The sequence below is a fragment of the Crocodylus porosus genome, unplaced genomic scaffold (assembly GCF_001723895.1).
Source record: "Crocodylus porosus isolate Cpor-Errol unplaced genomic scaffold, CroPor_comp1, whole genome shotgun sequence".
Taxonomy (NCBI): Eukaryota; Metazoa; Chordata; order Crocodylia; family Crocodylidae; genus Crocodylus; species Crocodylus porosus.
This window is the reverse complement of record NW_017728906.1, coordinates 38,805,502-38,826,052: the sequence shown is the minus strand read 5'-3', so window position 1 is coordinate 38,826,052 and position 20,551 is coordinate 38,805,502. Positions and strand designations below refer to the sequence as shown.

Below are 20,551 nucleotides of genomic sequence, written 5' to 3'. Positions count from 1 at the left end.
CTAATACTAAAAGTACATACTCACACTATATCACTATTTTGCTACATACTAATGTAACACTTTGTAGTTTTCAGGATTTTAAAGACATTTCATCATATAATACAGTGTGTAGTTCTATTTTAGATATGCATACCCTTCTAAGTTAAAATATTTTAAAAACTTACCTAGAAATATAAAAATGTATTTCTAGATGAACAAATATGATACTGAACAAAATAACTTAAACAATCCTGAATAGATAATGAAGTATTAGTGTAAATTAACATTTTTAAAATATGTATTTCCATATCAAGATAAATCAATACAAAAACATAAAATTAAGACCAAAGCTAGTATTTTTAAACTGTTAAAACAGAGAGACAGGGTAACAGAAAATAAATGCATTATCTTCCCCTCTATACTTCTTCTCAGGCTTCCCCTTCCTCTGTTCTGATTCTTCCCCATTGACTTCTATCATCCTTCCCTCTGATTCCCTAATTTCCCATTCCAAAGAACAGGCTATTAAAACATGACTTTTTAACAGACTTCTTCTGCATGCTACCTGGCTGTCAATTCAGTTTTAATTATGAAATTAAAAAGACAGTGAAAACACCACCCCCCCCCCGAAAAAAACCTGCATTTAAATCAACTGGAATAGAAAGGCTTTTGAAGTTTAAACCTATTTTTTGTGCTTTGACATGGTAAGAGTACTAATACTTACTTGTGACTTATCTCTGTTTTATTAGAGATCCTTGTGTGTTCTGAATAATAAAACACACTACTTAGCTATCTGTTTCCTCCTGTAATCTGGTTCTCTGAGTATAGCTTAAATAGCTGAAACTCCTCCCTGTCTTGACAAATTTTATTGTTGGTCCTATCATCTTGTAATCTCCTTGGATCCACAACTCAGCTTTACAATACCACTCTCCCACCACTTAGTACAAGGTGCACAACAAAACTTTGACTTTATACTAAAAAAATGGCTAGTTTCTCTGCTGGTGGAAAAAGAAGTACAGAAAGGAAATACTAGGAAATACGAGATCCTTTTTGTACTCCAGTTGACATCTCGTCCCAGAAAGAGGAAGTTAGCCACGTTAGTCTGATGTCCAGCAGAAGGCAGGGTAAATATGCACCTTACAGGTGCATCAGAAATACACAAAGCTCAAGTCCAAGTGAGCTCAAGCTTGCAAAAGCTTCCGCATCTCTAATTTAGTCAGTCTATAAGGTGCATCTCTACCCTGCCATTTCCTAGAAAGCAAGAACTCAAACATGGGAAAAGGCTACATTTAGAGGCACATTAAAACACTTAAGAGCTAATGGTACTTGCACACCAGCACAGAGGCTACTTCTTAATGTTGAATTCCAATGCATCGGAGCAGATTTGATTAATCAAGTCTGCTAGAGTGTGGCAATTGCCAAGCTCAAGCAGCCTCCTGTATCACATGTATCAGCACCTCTGTGCTTAAAAACGGTGGTGGGGGCGCTTGAACTAAAGTTCATTGAACAAGCTGTAGTTCAAGCACCCTCGGCGCCATTTTTAAGCACAGGGATGCTGATACAGGAGAAGCAGTAGTGCTTTAATTAGAGCAGTTCTCCAAGAGCCATGATTATGCTGCTTTCAAAACGCACTGGTGTTACAAAGAAGCAGTATGGCTTAATTTTCAAGCTTAAGCTTAATTCCTTTGAGAAAACTGGTACAGATTTGGTCAAATGAATTTTTATGTAAACAGTAAGAAGGACTTGTAGGCATTAGAAGTGCTAGCTGAATAAAACTTAAGAGCATGGATCTACACTTTTCCTTAAGAGAGAGTAAGCAGTCTGCTTTTCTATGCTCAAGCGCACTAAATAAATAGATCTGAAAGGATCCAGACGTCAAGTATATGTTAACTGAAAAAGGGATAAGACATTAGGGATGAAAGTAGGTGGATGATGTATTATAAAAAGCAATGAGAAATCTAACATGTGTAACACCAGATGCTCTTCTAGAAGAAGTACTAGCCATTAAATAAACTTTGTTTTTTGGGATAAAAGGGTAAGATGAATGAAAGAAATAGTTCAAAGGCATGTTTGCAAAGGGCCTTCAAACAATCATTTGTGCAAAGCTTTATAAAGAATGACTTCAGAGCAAGTAATCGGTGGTTGAAAGCTTGGCAGCCCATGTTCAATTCTGTACCTTAAAACTATAAAAACCTGAAGGTGTGCCCCATCATAATATCATATATAAGGATGAAAATGTTTTCCTGGCAAGAAGCACTAATCAAATCACTTCTGGCTCAACTACACAAATACAGAATATACATTTATGTATTTCACAGACCCTGCACCATCCTTTGACCCAAACAGGCATCTAAGACCAAGACATTAATCTTCGGTCAGAGGATCCATCAAGGAATACCTTACAAAATATCTTCTCCCTCTGCTTGCTTACTAGCTGAAGGAGCATTTTATATTCACTGTTGGTATCAATATTCTGTCACAGCACTGAAAGTACTAACCTCTGGAATTCAACAGATACTGTTACAGGATCCTGAAGTGAAACTGAAACCAAGTCATCAAATCTTAGCAAGACGTCAATAGCCTTAAGCCGCTAATCAAAGAACAAGCAAGAAAGCACTGTGTACCTGAATGTGCTGAATTAATTATTTTGTCTTATAGATTCTCTGTAATGAACAAAAACCAAACTTTTGCTGGTGGGATCACAATGAGTCATCAGCAAGTCCAGTAAGCAACTGACTAATGCGGATCTTAAATACCAACCCTTCAGATGGCTGCTGCTATTGTAATCAGGCAAGTCAAAAGGAACACAAGTCATGTACTGCAATTGGTGCTGATCCACTGAAAACCCAGGAAATGACTATCCTGACTAGTTGATCAATGTAACTTAAACATGCAAGGGCATTTCTGCTAAACATACTGAATAAGCAATATCTATTTTAAACTTATGAAGACACATACATTGGCTTAATGTCTCTAGTTATGCACAAGACTGAAAAATATATACCCATAAAATTCCCAATCAAGAATTCGCCATTAGAATGTGCTGAACTGTCTTGCTATTTCAGAAGGGTTACTTACAGAAAGGAGACCTCTACTGTGGATTTTAATGAAATATTCCGTATACTGATCTGGGAAGAGAGATGATTCAAGTTTGATGAAGTGCACAAAATAATGGACTTGCTTCTTGTTTTCAAAACATACTGTACAGAGTTGTTGGAGTTAAAACATAATCAAAAATATGCCTGCAAACATATTGCAGATTTACAAAGGGATCTTTAAAGATATGCACCCCACTGAGCTGGAAAAAAAAGTATCAACTGGGTCTGAACTAGTCTGTTCTTGCCCCTTGGAACATTAGGTTTTCTGTAAGAAAGATCCATATGTGAATCCATCAGGAAAGTGTGGGGGGGAATGAAGCTGGAAAATATGTTTTCGTGATGAGGAAGAAACACCGAGTTCCTGCAATGTTTGATCCAAAACATATTTGAAAGTGCTCCCTTTGAAAAAAAGGTCAGAAATCAAATTCACCCAGTTCTGGAATTCCACCCTCCAGAACCTAAGCCTAGAGTTCTTTTATGAGTCAACTAGGAGAGACAGGGTGATTAAATCCAAGACTGCACTGTACAGAAAGTTTGAGACTGACCAATTACCTTCCCAAGCATTTTTTAATAGAGATTCACTGAGCACAGATTTATGACCACTTTGGGGATACTTTATAGAGAGGCTTTGGCAGTGTTCATAAAAACTGTTGGCAATGGACTTAATTATGATTTGCATAGATTTTAAGTTGTGATCCAAAAAAAAAATAGAGAAATACAGTCCTTTTATACAGAACAAGAAAACCTTCTAACTGCAGACAGAACTATAAAGTCTACATAGAGTACAGTCCCCCAAGAGTCAAACATAAAAATATGCTCAGCCATCAATAATGCAAATCTGGCATCAGGTCTTTTTCAACCCTCAGGTGATTAATTCTTCAACATCTAAAGTAAGCTGGAAAACATCCATTAGACTTCTGCTTTGGCTAAAAAGGTCTCCTTGGAGGAGAGGGAAACTACTTAATCAAATCACATTAGGATAGTTGGCAATGTCTCTAATGTCTTAATTTCTGAGGGAAATAACTTGACATACTGTCAAGCAGTACTCTTGTACTTTTTCAAATCTAACAGCTGCGGTCCTTTTCTCTCAATCTGACAAGTTCAGGTATCAAAAGGAAATATTTGACAAGTCCCAGCATTCTCCATCCACTGGATACAACACGAAGTAGATGGGGAGTTTGGAGAATACAGAAACAATTCCTGACTATGCCCCATGCAGTTTCCACGATGCCTGAAGAAAAGTGAAATGAGAAAGGTAGCCACAGGTTGTCAGAACCCACTGCAGAACTCTCACTATCCAAAGTCAACACTGAGAGTAACAGATTATCTCTGCCATGTCCTCCTAGAAGGCTAAGTTTAAGAGCTGTGCAACGTTTGGCTCTGGCTGGAAAGGTAATGAAAGCTGTTACTCCTTTTTAGAACATATATATCAAAAGCAGACAATGTTAGATTAATTTGAACCAACAGACAGGCTAACTGTTTTAAACTGACCACCATTGTAAAACTAAATACACAAATTCAATATAAAAACTACTTGCAAGGTCCTGGGCTCTACAACCCAGTTCTCAGGTATTTATAATTCATTACATAAGAATAATATTTAAATACCTATATAGTATTTCATTTCAGTGTCGTGTTTGTTCATAAGCTCAAGAAGTCGCACTTCAATCTGGGCTTGATTTAAGAAAGCCTTCTTGTTCTTTATAATTTTAATAGCCACCCACTCCTGTTCCACACGATCATAAGCTTTTACAACCTATGAAAAAGAAAAGAAAAAAAGACACATACACTAAATAACATAACTCTACTTTAGTTATTCAAGTCCCTATGTTTTCCATTAACAGTTATTTAGAGAGATCTTCAAAACCAAGGAAGTTTCAAATTATGGATTTAACATATTTATTCATGAGACTCCTTTTTCAAAAAGCACTTGAGGATTTTCATGTCTTATTTAATCCTACAATGAAGCCACAGGTGATCTGTGTGACATTAATTTTCATAATAAACATATCACAGAAGAGAATTCAGAGTTCTCTGAGAAGCTAAACCAAATAATTATCTTTCCTAAAGTAAAAGTATCAAATCAGCAAAACGAATTTAAAAAAACCTAAAAGAGTAAAAACCTTTTTTCAGGAAAATGCTCAAGATTCAGAAATATTCTGTGCTCAACCTCCCCTTTCCAAGCCTTATATTGTGATGTTACATATTTATTACATAACCCATCATACCATGCACTTATGTCTCGACCACAGATAAATTTCAGTTTAAAGTTTCTACAACAGAAGGCAACAAACTTACGGATTGATATCAAATTCAAGTTAAAGAGTTTGATTAACTCGCAAAAATCAATTACTGACATGCATGCTTGAATACATTCAAATTTCATGTTTAATAATGGTGAAAAAACCCCCAAAAGAATGTTTATTCAAAATTACCGTATTGGAAGGGTTTAAAAATAACGAAGTGAATCTTCCATGAAACAGAGATGCAGGCTAGGTAGTAACTAGATGTTACTTATAAACTCAAAATGAGTTGACGATTTTTAGCTAACATCAGGGTGGATTTGATTTACATCAAATCAATTTAAATCATGACTTAAATCACTGGTCAGGAAGCCTCAATTTAATCACTGTTTTCTACAAAAAGCATTCTTGTCGTTTGATAATAACCTTCATTAAAATATTCCCAAACAGGGTCTCTTTCATGGCCTTATAAGCCTGCTGCCATGATAGGTTTTCCCTTCTATCACACCATTCCCTCACTAGATCTCAAAACAATGGAGAGGCAATACTCAGAAGCTTTCTCTCTCAAGACTTCTGGAATAGTCTGCTCAAAATGTTTCTCTTTTGTTTCTACTGCCCCTCCCTCCTTGCATTTATCTCCAGACTCCTGCTCCATGCCCAGATCTACTTCACCCCCAACAACCCTTTATTCATTTAACTTCTTGAAACTGCTTTTCTAAAGGTGAGGGTTTGACTCTGTGTCCACAAACTTGCAGAGAGACAAGAGGGCTGATGGGTACGTAATCAGGTCTGTTGTCTCTCATCTCCATATACTGCTGTTAACAAGGGTGTTACCTCGGGAGACATAAATCCACAGTTGGAGAACTGAAACTAAGCATCACAGAGAAGCTTAATGGGATTTCCTAGACTGAGCACTGAGGATAAGGTGGTTTAATCTTTACTAATCTAGAGAAGAGCCTCTGGGAACCCCATAAACTTGGGCCCCTAATATAGTCCATGGCCTGTTGTGACCTATTTATAAAACTTTTCTAAAAAGGTTACATGAATATATTGTCTCAAATGGTATATAATTAAAAGTTATAATCCTTATTCTACAATGATATCTTTGAGCTGTAACATATCTTCATATAGGGTTTTTTAAGCATCTTAACAACAACAAAATCTGATTTAAATAAACAATCCAGGTGTTTAAAAAAAAATCACTGATTTTTATCTGCAGTGGCTAACATCCATCACCTGTCCAAAGGAACCTTTGCCTATTAAAGAGTCAATTTCATAACGATCCATCCACTTTTCCCCATTTTTCACGATATAGTCATAATTGTCATCATCATAGCCATCATTGTAAACTTTCCGCTCTTTTTTGTGACTGGAATCATCTCCTTGGCCCTGTTGGTGCCGCCGCTTCTTTTTTGCATAGTAAACCTGTGGGTGAGGAAAATACTTGGTTAACGAACATCAATTTAAAATCTGATCAAAATAGTTTCACATATTACACCTGTTCCAATTCCAACTTCATGGTTTTACACTACTTCTCCTCAAGAAATATTGTATTTTCTGACATATAACATGGCCCCAAATATAAACATACACCCTACTTTTGGAAGGTCCCAAGAAGGCAAAAAAAACCCTTAGAGGCTGGGGGCCATATGCCAGGACCCAATCTGACACATTGGTGCTGGGCCCATGTGGCATGCCATGGCCCAATCCAGCATGCCAGTACTTGGACTTTGGGCTGGGTCTGACCCTGAGCACTAGCTCTAGAGCGATGTGTGGTGTCTGGAGCTTTGTGCTGGGTAAGCCCCACCCATGTGGTTGGGGAAGGCTGCTCCCCAAATCCTAGAAATTTTGCAGGGGAGAGATGAAAAGAGTGGTGGCAGCATTAATTGCCTTGGCTCCCAGATCTGCCACTACTCCACTTTCCCTGCGCTGCACCCCCCCACCCCTGCCGACTTTCTGGACACATGGAAAGTTCTTTTCAATGCATATAATATGTACTCCAGCTTCCCCAGCTTGTTGGGGGGGGGGAATTGTGAGTTATATATGATAAAATATAGTATTTCCTTCTTCTTTTGCTGCATAGAAGACTTTTACATTGAAAAACCCCAGATTACAGACTTACTGGGAAAGCAATAGAACTCATACACAAAAGGTGCTATCAAATTCACAAATTAAAACAGCATACCCATCATTTTTCCTGTGTGTTTTTTTTTTTTAAAGAAACAATAATTTTAAGAGTAATATTAAATGTTGGGAGAAACCATACAATGAATTCGTATTGCTAACTGTTGCCTATAAATACAGTATTATACACATTATGATAATGATTCAAAGATATGGAAATACCTGGCACATATACTTAGCACTTTACATTTCCCAAAGTGCTCTGGTAAAAAGCCAGGTAGTTATGTGCGTACATTTAGCAGACAGAGAAACACAGGTGAAGAAATTAAGTATCTTAAAGCCACCAAACAAGTGAAAGACAAAGTAGTTCTGGGCTCCCCAGCCCAAGCACAGACCATTAGACAACTTTTGTTTTCACAGTTCTGGAGCATCAACAGAAAATAGTTACCATACAGAACCCCAAAATTAAACCAGTGACTGCTGCAGTAGCCATTTGTTTTATCGTCTAATAACAACAGGCAGTCAACAGGAAATACTACTTCCTGGCATTATAACCTTGCCTTTTTTGAGAGAGAGAGAAAAAGAGAGAGAGAGAGAGAAAGAGAGAGAGCGAGCATGCACATGCACAGTAGCACAAGTTTTCTAAAGTATAAAGAAATTAATACAGTTTTAAAGATGATCCACAGAAGCTGAGATGTGCTGCTCTATCTGAAGTCAGGCAGAAGGTAGGGAAGAGTGGCACCTCGGAAACTCACTGTATACTGTAATCTCCCATTCAAAATTAAAGAAATGGGTGCGTGTGTGTGTGCGCGCACATGTGTGAGTAAAACAAAAAATGACACAGACCATTTATTTACTTTCACACACAAAGCGATTTATACAGGTATAAATTTCCATCTGCCCCTTTTCTCATTTGGCTCTTATCTAGCCTTTTTTCTTGAAGTTCAAGTGAAGTCAGAGATTATAAAATAATGCCAATCCAACATTTCAGTTAAATTCACATCATAACAAACATTTTAAAGAATCTGGTAACAATACGCATTGTAATTATTAGCAAAATAATACTACATGAAATAAAAACTTAAATGGGGGAAATGGCCTATCTGTACCTCATTAATGTGTTTGTATGTTTTGATCAAATCAACGGAGAGTTTCCTCAAAGGAGCCGAAGCTGGATCACGGAAAGTTTGGGGCATCCGCCTCTGTAACATGAGAATATCAGGCATCATCTTAGACAAAAAACGCCACGACTTTCAACTAAACAGTAACTACACTATTATATTGCATTCCCCTCAAAAAGTAAGTGACTAGTCCTATCAGCTCTACCTTTAACTGATGTACAAAAACATTTTTAACATCTAGTATTTATAAAAATAAGTGTTTAGATAAAAGTAACTACTAATAGGTGCAATATTCTCAAAAGGTTTTCGCACAAAATCAACCATTCCAATTTCTTATGCATTGCCTTCTCTCCATTACCTACCTCCAGGGTCCTCTAAGTCACCACACACTTAAAAAACACAAATATATTTAAAAACAAAAATAAAAATACAATGGATACAGAAATAAGTATTTAAATACTAAAATGCCACACGTGTGATTTTGGAACTGCATAGTCACTATACTTGAAAATTTATTAGTTTCAATATTACAGAAGAAAAGCTGGAATGCCTATGTTCTGCAGTATCTAGGTGGAACCAGATCTATTACAGACAAATCTAAAGCATCATGTATGTTTTTAAAATATTGAAATGCCACCTACTTTTATATATTAAAACTGACTTGTTTAAAAGTTTCAAAAAAATATACTTTAAACAACAGTCAACACAATTTCTTTACGTTTTTAAGGAAACAGAAGTTCTCCTGCTTCCAGTTCATGATTAGGAGAAGTATGTTGAGTGGGTCAAGAAGGGACATTAACATCTTCAGGAACGATCATCTCTCTCTCTTCTATGTATACTCTAGTTTGCTGCCTGCTCAAGTTTCAGTCTAGCTGTTACTGAAAGCACCTCTTGCAGAGTTTAGAGAAAAGCATACACCATCAGTAAAGCAGAGAAACTGGTTAACTATCAAATTGTGAAACAAAACTGAAAGAGAGACCTGGAAAAAGGAGAAAGGAGGAGAATTATTTCCGGTGCCTGCCCCCCATCTTCTCCACTTAATGTAGTAATTTTTTTTAATTACTTGCAAATAGGGCCGTGCAAATAGATGATTTCCAGTTGGGTGGCCAAACAAAAAAAATGTTGAATTGTCACAGAAGGATTCAGCTTTTCATCTTGTCAAGGAGGTAGGGGGTGGCCTGTCTGGATGAAAGCAGGGATTTGACCTCTGTGGTGTGCCAACCCACCAGATTATACAGTCATTCTCACTGTCTTCTCTTTCTGAACAAATCGCACAGTCTACTTCACTAATTGGAATCACATCAACAGATGAGATCAAACAACCCACCCCAGAATACCAGTTTAGAGTACTCTCCTAGGTGATCTGGGTTGGCATCTCCTCAGGCAGAGGAGGGAACCTAACCCAGGTCACTACCACCCCAGAGAAGTGCTCTAACTACCATGCTTTTTGGAAAAATGGCAACAGCTACAACACCCAGCTTATCCTACCAGAAAGGCAACCTGAGAAAATTATGCCCGTTTCTTTCCTTCTCTTAAGTCCCAAGCCATCACTTTGCAAGTTAAAATATGCTTTCAGGTATAGTTATACAGCCTCACTGAAGATTAGTAGGGCTGCTAACATTACTGAAGTCATAATTTGACCTGTATAAGCTTTTTAGTTACATTCTAAAAAGGGAGGGGGAAGAAAGAGTTGGGGAAGAGGAAGACTGACAAGAAGGGAAACTTACTATCTTCTTTTTCCTCCAAAGCCTGTATTTAAAAAGTTTTAGCTACATTCTTAAGCATATACTGTTGTGTATTATGGTAATTCTGCCTTCCTTTGGTCTCAAAGGCTGCTCTACTGAAAAAAAACAAAAGCCTTCTTTTGCAGGCTGCAGTCTCTATCTGGTGGCCAGACAACAACATTGCAGTCCCATGAAAACTGAACGCTGAAACACAACTATCAAAACATTTAAAAGTACCAGGTAAGTATTTTTACTTCAATGACATACTTGTCAGTAAACAATACTGTTCCATCTTCATTATCCTAATTTAGGTTATAGGGAGCTGTCATACTCGCAGCAGGTGGTGCCACTAAGGAATTTAAATCACAAGTAAAGGGATTACATTTTCAACTCCTCATAAACTGACATCAACTAGCATACAAATCTACTGTTGAGAATCAATATATAGTAATCACTTAGAATAGGATAGAATTAAATAAATAGGTAGCAAATCAAAGAGTTCCAACTATGTAAAATAAATTGATCTGTTTTCATTTCAGAATTGATTCAGAACAACTTGAAAGATTGTATGGTCTAATTCTACAGTTGATGACATTTTAGTCTTATTGGGTTTGATAAAAGATGGAATAGATAAGCATTCAACTGTCAAAAACCCCTCAGCACATGAGGCCTTGTACTCTACTGGTTCAGAAAATGACAACTATGCTTTGTTACAGAATATTTATGACTTGTATTTATGATATTTACCCTACAAAATGTATGATCTAACAGAAAGAGAGATTTTGATGCTTTACGAGATGTGCAATTTATTATTAAGGAATTGTAAAGATTCTGGCTACATATGGCATTGTTTTGACTTGACTAAGAGTGTACAATGAAAGGATTTTATATTTTTATCGCTTTAACTAAAAAATCTATTATTTTAAAAGACTTATTGAATAGATTTACAGATTTCAACAGCTAAAGGGACAACTGGTTCTTCTGAGCTCATTATCTGCAGATCTCATGCTATTAAAGCACACACATTGACCTCTAAATCAAGTCTAGTAATTTATCTTTGGTTATAGCAAATATTCCAGAAAGATATCCAATCCTGATATAAGGACATCAAAATATCAGCTACCAGCCTGTTACACATTATTTAGATAAATTTAAAAGCCTAATTTAGTAGCAGGTGTTTTTTATCCTTGTCTAGCAGTTTGTAAACCAGTTCTTCACTGATGGCACATTAAGGCTATGTCTGCTCAATGGGGGCAACTGCCACTAACTGCATGGCTAGTGCTATAGTAGCAAGTGTGGACACAGCTCTGCTTTCAGGAAAAAGGTGTTTTTTCTTGCTGTCCTCACATCAGCTTCCTCTGACTCTCCAAAGTTCTCTGACAGAGCTGAGTCCATAGCAGAGGTTTGGCAAACAGTTACACCGGCTATGTGGTGTGATTTTCCCATGCCCCTAGCTGATACGGCTCTGCCAAGAGAAATCTTTAAGACAGACATGAGCTAAGTTATCTTCTGATACTATTTATGTACTGCAGGACCTTTTCCTATTTCTACTAATGTAGTAAAAGTGTGATGTATAGAACTGTACAAGAACACTATCTGTGAAACAAACCTGAATCATCTTCAGGTCAACACTTTCTGTTCTTTATACATGAATCTTTAAGGGGCTTTTTAAATTATTATTTTAGATTTACAATAATCCCAATTTTAACTTCTGTACTTACTACTACATATTGGGTTAATAAATTTTTCCCTACTCTTCCAAACTTGAATGTTTGGAAACATTCACAAAGTTCTCCTTTGTGATCCATTTAAGAAAATACAGACTTTTACACAATACTTGAGATCAATACAGTTAATACTTTAAATCGGTACTCACACTAAAAGTGTAAAACATTTTAGAAAGCCATATCAGAAAGTAGCAAGTGAAAAACACGGTCGAGTTTAAGTGAAATTTCTGGTCCTTTTCTCACTCGGGACAGGGACTGGTGAAGGCGTCAAGACAATCTTCTACTCAAAAAAGGGAAGTATGGAACTATTACAAAAAGTGCCACTACATCATTTGGCTTTCTGATTGAAGCACTGGCTGTAAGGATGATCAGTATAATTGTGAGGAAGATGGACACTCCATATCATAACAAAGAGAGAAAATTAATGGCCCTCAATCTGACCTCTTGGTTTTGGGACTCTGCTGAACATCAATTCTATCATGTTATGTGGAAGTCACACCTCAGCCTGCCTCCTAGACAAATCCAGCTCATTGTTTTTATTTTATCGACTTCTTATGATACATACATTTCTGAAAAAAGTTTTGGGCAATGTGACTACCCTATTAAAAAGATGACTAACACTAGCAGGTAATACAGGATTACCTGTTTAATCTATTTGGGAAATGTTTGAAACAATAACAATTTCCAATTTTTATCTGACATCATTAGAAGGATCAACCTTGTCTCAGAATGGTCTTGCTAGATGGAGAGGAAGCTTAGAGATTTTTAAAGGAATTACCTAAGAAGTCTGGTGACCCAGAGAGGGGACTGTCTTATACTACCCAGCCAGATGTAGAACAAATGATGACCTGCCTGAGGTGTGCATTTCTCTCAGAGCTCTCACTACATGACAATGGGCAAATTTATAAATTTTTAATTGTTTGCTTGTAGCATTGTAAGCCTAAATGAAAACCAGAGTCAGCTTCTTGGATCTAAGAAGTTTCTAATTTGCTGGGTAATATAAGACAGTGTAATATCACAACATTTGAAACAAAGATTTCCCCAATTCATCCCACTGTTTCTGGCAGTATATAAGAATGTATCAGTAAAGTATTTGTGTGCTTTATAGGGAGATATTTTAAATACATATTTTCCTAATAATCTGAGAATCCAAAAAACTGCAGTTTCTTTCCTGAGCTTTATTTTAAACAAAACTAGAGTTAGATAAAATCCTTAGTTTACAGTCTAGCAAATTCATGATAAACTTTCTCCCCCCGCTAAAATTAAGAAGAATTGGGTTCATTCAAAAGATGAAATATTTTAATGTTGAGGAAAGGCTCTCTCAGCAGCAGAAAAACCTGCCAGCTAAAGCAGTGAATTTGAACAGTAGCTACTGGTGCAGTGCAGTGCTGTAATCTGGCCAGCAGATGGAGGACGGAGTCTGTAAAACTAAGCATGCTGTCCAATGGTTTCAAGCAAGCCAAGTATCTCAAGACTCTCACACTGTTTACAAATACAGCTAATGAATAAACAAAGCAAAGAAACTTTCACAGAAGTGAAGGGCTCCAAAAAAGTATTACTGAACATGTAACATGAACTATGAAAGCACAGAGACCCTGTCCCCAGTGCATGCGATCCTCTACAAGGACTGATAGTACCAAAAACAACCAGGGTCTGATACCAACCACTATTACAGTGTGTGGAAATCAAGAGCAATATGTGCTCAGATCCCTAGTTTACCAGTAGTGATGTGTGAACCTACTGAAGGGTCAGAATGCCTATTCTCCAGGAAATTATGGATGCTTACAGGTGTTTATAAAAATAAATAAAAAGGCACTTTACTTCAAACTTGATGAGCTCCTGCACTGAGCCTAACATACGCCCAAAAGAAGCATTGCATTAGCTGGACCTGGCTCGCCCAACATCTGAATAGATCAAGCAGTTTAGTGGGGCTTTTTTGGCACTTTTATCTAATAACCGACTGAATCAGCTATTAGATAAAAGTGCCAAAAAGCCCTGTTGAAGCACCCGATCTATACAGACACTGCGGAGCTGGGTCAAACTAACATACTGCCTCTTCCAGTAAAGCATGTATTTTTGGATTTTTTATAAACATCTGTAAGCCTATGTTCCCAGTACCTGCTGCTGTAGGACACAGACAGGCTTGGTAAAGTTTGTGGTTATTTATTTTAATTTTACCATAGTGCCTATGAGCCAGAAAGCCCATAGGGAATTTACAAACACAAGACCAAAAGAGATCTTTGATACAAAGAGCTTACAAACCAAGAAGAAGGTAAGAGACAACAGATGGCCATAAAAACAGACAGGGAAGTACAAGAAACAACAAGGTAAAATTGGTCACCATGACTGCAAAGGAATTCAATCTACCAGACACCTATTAGTCATCAAGTTCTATTTTTAAGCATCATAGAAAAGGAGAATTTTGAGAAGTGTTTTGGAGGACAGCAAGTTAGCTTTACAGACAAACTTTTAAAAAAAAGTTAGTATAAAACAAAAGAAACTGGCATCCTTAGCCAATTAGATTTTAATCTTGGTAGTAAATGAGAGATGATAGGCAGTGGGGAGATATACCATGAAAGGATCCAGGGGGTTAAAGACAAGTAGATGGTTTCAAATGATAGACAAAAGGGTGCCAACAGAGACACAGAATGTTGGTATCTTGCTGAAGCAATGGCATAGGAAATAATCTTTGCAACAGCATTTATAACAGATGCAGAAAAAGCAAAAATATATTTGTCAGGGCCAGGGAGAAAGCAGTTGTAACAAAGGCAAAATGAGACCACAGATGGGAGTTTAAGCTGTGCACATGAATAAGAAAGGCCATTACCTTAGATATGTTACACAGAAAACATCTGTAAGATTAGCTCAGTCTAAATAAAGGTCCAAGTGGAAGACAGCATCCAGGTTATGGTCCCACATGACAACCAAAATTATGGTGGTGTTCAGAGCGAGCAAAAAAGAAAGTACTGCAAAGGGCTTTGAGTGAGTAAAGAGATTAACTGCTTTGTTTTATCTAAACTGAGCTTGAGCTGACAGCTAAACATCCATGAGGGGATAAAGAGAGAGGCTCAGATTTTTGTTTTGACAGAAGGAAATCATCAGCTTAAGATGTTAAATTTTTGTTTGCAGATCAGATAAACCAGAGATAAAAATGCAAAAGGAGAAGGGAAGGGGACCAAGGACAGTGCCTTGTGGAATCTCCAATAGGAAGTTGGAGAAGGATGGAGATGATTCCAAGGAAGTCTGAAGCAGTGATTAGAGAGAAAGGGGGAGAATCAGAAGAGAGCTGTGGAATTCAACAGTACACTATTGAAGCAAAATGAACTCTTCTGCCTTCATTTGGGTGCAACTGGCTCCACCTCTCTTCTTTGTGGCCTATTCCCACCAAGCGACACCAACTTTTTCAAAACTTAATGAGTTGGCACCTTTAATGGAGTTAATTATCAGAGACAACTCAAAGAGCTACTTCTCAGATTTCTGATATCCAGAAAAAAAACCCACTTTTAGCCACCTTGATTGCTGACAAAGTTGATAGTACAACCTGAACTTCTTTAGTGGATCTTGCTTCTTGACTTCAAAGTGGGAATGACTGTCACACTCTTACAGATGTGGGTACAGCAGGACCATCCAAGCAAGCAACCATGGATTACAGCACTTTTAGATAATTCATGGAGAGCACTATCGACAGGGCTGGCAAGTGGCAGTACAGCTTCAGACATGAACTCTGAATTACACTGTTGTCAACTTAATATAAAGCTAGGTTCTTACACAGACCAGCTGTTGACATGAAGACAGGAAGGAATTCTTCCTTTAGTCAATGATTCCACCTTGAGTTTACAGATCAGAGTCTACTCTGGTACTCCATCTTGACTCATAAAATTCATCCCAATTGCTGTACATACCTAGTGCCTGTATTGGACCAGCCTAAGATCTGCAAATGCCCTGATATTGTGTAACAAAGAAATCACTGATTGCATGCTAATTTGGGACATGGATCCAAAGTCATAAGGAGCATAGCAGCACTCTCAAACTGACAGACTGATCTTGTAATTTTACTCTGCATCTTCTTAGGAATCCAAAATTAAGGATGCTTTCATCAGATGTAGTATTTGGTACAGGTCACCACTACTGGGAAACTGAGCCAGATCAATGAAGCCCTCTGTTCCCACTGGTCTGAGGAAACCAGAATTGCTGGTATATTCTACAGATTCTGCAGGTCATCTGAAGTCTTGTACATGCTGCTGCTTTCTGGTAATAGAATAAGATGACCAAATGAAAAATCTGATGAAATAGGAGTCTTCTTAAAAACCTAAGGCTACTGTGTGCAACAACATGGTATAGGCTATCCACTGAGCAAGAAGCAATATACTTTCAGGTCGACTCCTAGGGCTCCAAACATTCTTCTGTGGGTATGAAAAAAATTGGACTTTGCCAGGACTCTTTTTAGGGATAAAGGCAATATTTTCCCTGGTGGATAGGGGTAGATTTATAGAGGCAAAAGCTCAAGACAAATATTAATGTATTGCAGGAAGCCTACATTTCATTTGTGGAAAAAAGAGATCTTTAAGCTTCTGGAACAATCTGCCAAACAGGACTGACTCTTCAACAAGGTTGGCCATGATCATTTATCTAATCAGCTCATAACTGATTCACTCTACAGGAATCTCTCTTTGCTGCCATAGAGACCATCTGGGTTTTCAAGGAAGTTGTATGCTGTATGTCATATCTATCATAAAAAGCACAGTAGATCCCAAAAGGGTTGCATTTGACATCTATCCTTCTCTTAACATTAGAGAACATAAAAAAGCACCAAATCCAATCAAATGCTGACTTTTAAATGTTTTCCCCTACAGTGCTCCTTGTAGAGGTAGGTTGTGAACTCCACACACCTTTAAACACAGAAGTGATCTTCCTCATTCTTTTTCCAAAGGGAAAGCATATCCTCTGACAGTTAGGATCACCCACTATGTCACTCTAGAGAGGCCTGCATTCACTTATGGATTCCTCTGAAAGATCTCAGCAACCCTTTTTTTTTTTTTTCCATTCGCACCTTATCCTAAGTCTGAGGATCATATATTTCTTGGGGACTGATCCTGAGCATCCTCAGTCTCTTCCCATTTGCAGTTTGTTCCCTCTTCACTTACTTTTAAAGTAAATTATATGTAAGTAAAGACTCTCACAGCTGTAGTGCAGCGCATCCAAGATGATAGGGACAAAGGAGAAGCAACACTGTTCCCTTCTCTTCAGTTGGACCACTTCTTTAGCCTATATGGTGCTTTTCAGCTCTGCCTTAAAAAGTCAATTCTTAGACATATATGCACAGAGTAGCTGCTGGACCAAGTTTCTAAAGAAAGTAATCTGCTTTCCTGTGAGATAAAAGGAGAATTTGAGGAAGGCTATTCAGGGAAAAGTGGGGAAATGTTAGCATTCTAAAGGTAGCAAAGGGAGGCAGACTGATTCTGTCAGCCATAGGGCAACCACCTTTACTCTTCATGTTCCTGCAGTATACCCATATCACCTATTCAAGATGGGAACCACCATGTGCAAAAAGTGCCCAATACTGATGGGGCAGAGGACCACTGGTAAAAGTTCTGGTGATAGCCCACATTTGTTCTAGCGTTTTAAATTAGGATATTTGCACCAAAAAATTCTACAACTACTTTACAATCCAAAATTACTAACAAAATTCCCCAACAATCTCTCCTTAAACAAAAATAATGTAAAGCAATCAAATTTTAACTTAAATTTACATGTAGCAAGACTATCCTCAGACTCATCCTTGATAGACAAAGATTCCTATCCCATTACTTTTAACTGCATTTCTGTAACTAAAATGGTCAAAACAGAATTCTTCCTTTCAAAGTTTGCTCTTTATGAGTTCTCAGAATACAGCAAGCTTTCTGAATTAAAAAAACCCCCCCACCAACAATAAATTTTGATCAGATAAAGATCAGATCACTTATCAGATGTTAATCTTGCTGATCACTGTTTCTACTCATCAAAAATGCCTCATGGGTTATGCATCCAAAATTTTTAAGGAAAAAGCATGCAATTCAAAAATATAAAGCGTCTTTCTTGATAATACAAACCTGATTGGTTAGAGGTTGTTGAATCTGGTCAGCATATGATAAGGCAGAAACTTGTTGGTCATTTATGTTCTGCTGCCGACGATCACTGTACTGCTGATGTGAATGGGACATCTGTCCAGCCATCTGAAGGCCAGCAGCATGGAATGAAAATGACGGTGCAAGCCGAACAGATGAAGGTTTGCATGCTGAAGTCTCTCCTCCTAGGAAAACAATATAACATTTTAATATAGCATTCATGCCCGTGATATTTGCATCAGTTGACCTCCGTTCTCTTAGCCTACAAAGTAAACAACACTGGATAAATTAATAGTTTGCACATATATAGCAGCCTTTAGAGTTCAAAAAAGTAAAGAAAGCATTATTATTCCCCACTTGCAGTGGGGAATAATATGGAAAGGTGCAGCACAAAGGTATATTGAAGGCACATAACCAACTTAAAAATAATTTGTTTGAAAAACTGTTTACCTCCTACTGTTACAGCTAACATTGAAATCTGTTGTAATTAAACAAAGACTGAAGGAAAACAGAGTTTTCTGGTCTTTTACTTTATTTTATGCATTGAAAAGATCCTTCTGGAAAGTTTGCTTAATTTTCAGTTTTGCCTGATCCCATGAGGTTTCATACAGCTGCAAGGGACAAAGCATATTTTAAAAATTAGGGGAAATGTTGCAGTCACAGTAAAATCTGGGAGACAGAGACAAGTATAATTATGCCTGGGAAAAAATGTTTCAAATGGTTATCTGATAAAAATACAGCACTGGGTCAATCAAAGCTATTCACAAATTTGTGTACAGATTTTGCTGGAAATTTTTTTTCCAAAAGGTCTGGTACTTTGTTTCAACATGTTAGAACAGAATGTTTAAAATTTATTCTTTGAAATTATTTTAATTTCAATTTTTTTATTATATTTACCTAAAACACGGAGGGGAAAAATTATCAAAAATATTTAAGATTTTTTTCTGAAAAAAACTGGAGAAAACATTTTCAAGTGAACCTGAGCCCCCTCCCCTGATGTCAGTTTGGCCAGCAAATCAAAATATTAATTACTTTCACAGCTCCAGAGAGTGGTGTAGTAAACTAAAAAAATTAGATTAAACTAGACAAGAGCTGATGGTTCCTTGCTTGCCAGAGGTCACACGTTATGACAAGATGAGCAGGAAAGAACTTTGCTTTCCAGACTCTCAGTTCATATTTACACCAGAAATAAAAAATCTGCTGGTTTTACAGCTGATTTATTTAAAGTGGCATGAACACCAGTAAGCACCCCAACAGCTCCGTAACATGATATTCAGTATATTTAAGTAGAGTTAATCTCATCTTGGGATAGCACAATAGGCTAGAACATGGGTCAGCAACCTACAGCCCAGCCCGCGAAGACTTGGCTTCAATGGCATTTGGTTGGGGGGCAGCTCTGCCTGTGCCACACTGGAGTCAGGTGGCCTGGGCCTTGACAGAGGATAGAGAGCTCACCCTGTGCCAGACCAGTCAGGCACCAGGGGTTTTGGCAGAGGGAAGCTCTGCCCATCCTGAGCTGCAGTTGGATCACAGGGAAAAAAGTGGAGGAGGAGGCCAGGTCCTAGTGCCCACTCAAGTAGGCCACTCTGCCTCTTTCACTCAATACCCCACCCACATCAAAGCATTGTCCACCCCGTATTAGAATGCTAAATAATCTCTCAACATCCCATCTATACTTATTTTTTACGCTTCTGTAAAAGAGCACTAGAGAGTTCTAATGATTTTACAACCAAGTTCAAAGCAGGTTTAATGGATATGTTGGTTAGCAAAATGGGGTCCAGTTGTGGAAATGCTAATTCTACTGGCTGTTCTGTAATGTTGAACTCACTGGAAATACTTAAAGGAAAAAAAGAAATTATCTGGATATTTTTCTTCTAAAATTCCCTAACAAATAAGTCTTCAATTGTGAACACTAAACCACAAAAGATGACATTTATTTAAACAGGATGATACTGAAAGCCTGTCCTAAAATAAAGTCTCTCATACTGTATATTATTATGGCTACACTTGCACAATGTAACATTTTAAAAACTGTAACTATGTCAAGAAAGATACCTAAAGGGTATATTTTTTAATTTTGCTGATACACAACACCTTGGAAAAACATAAGAATTTTAAGTTGCCAAAACACTTAGACAATTACATTTCTTAGAGACTATTTTATATGTGGTGTTAATTCAGAGCCTGTGTACACACTGTGGCAAAAAAGTGAATATACTCTACAATGACAAGATTTCGATTCTTGAAAACCATTTGTTTATTCAATCCTCACTAAATTATTTCTACAAATTTCTACGATATAACTTTAGCTTCCTCCAAACCATAAACTAGCTGCTAATCAAGCAGCAGACTGCCCATAATCATATCCAGTTTAGTACTACCACTAGGTCAGCATCAGTAGGAAAGAAGATGAAAACATGGTTCCCCATTCCTT

General features: G+C 37.4%; 1 protein-coding gene across 4 annotated transcripts in view; it reads right to left on the bottom strand.

The window, feature by feature from the left end:
* Window positions 1-20,551, bottom strand: part of DYRK1A (dual specificity tyrosine phosphorylation regulated kinase 1A) — a 129,541-nt gene that overhangs the window by 11,438 nt on the left and 97,552 nt on the right. For all 4 annotated transcript variants that reach the window (XM_019528928.1, XM_019528930.1, XM_019528927.1 and 1 more), the window contains 4 exons: window positions 18,103-18,302; window positions 8,551-8,643; window positions 6,554-6,742; window positions 4,683-4,830 (listed from right to left, as the gene is read on the bottom strand). In XM_019528928.1, coding sequence (XP_019384473.1) covers window positions 4,683-4,830; window positions 6,554-6,742; window positions 8,551-8,643; window positions 18,103-18,302 — 630 coding nt within the window. The remainder of the gene's footprint in view (window positions 1-4,682; window positions 4,831-6,553; window positions 6,743-8,550; window positions 8,644-18,102; window positions 18,303-20,551) is intronic.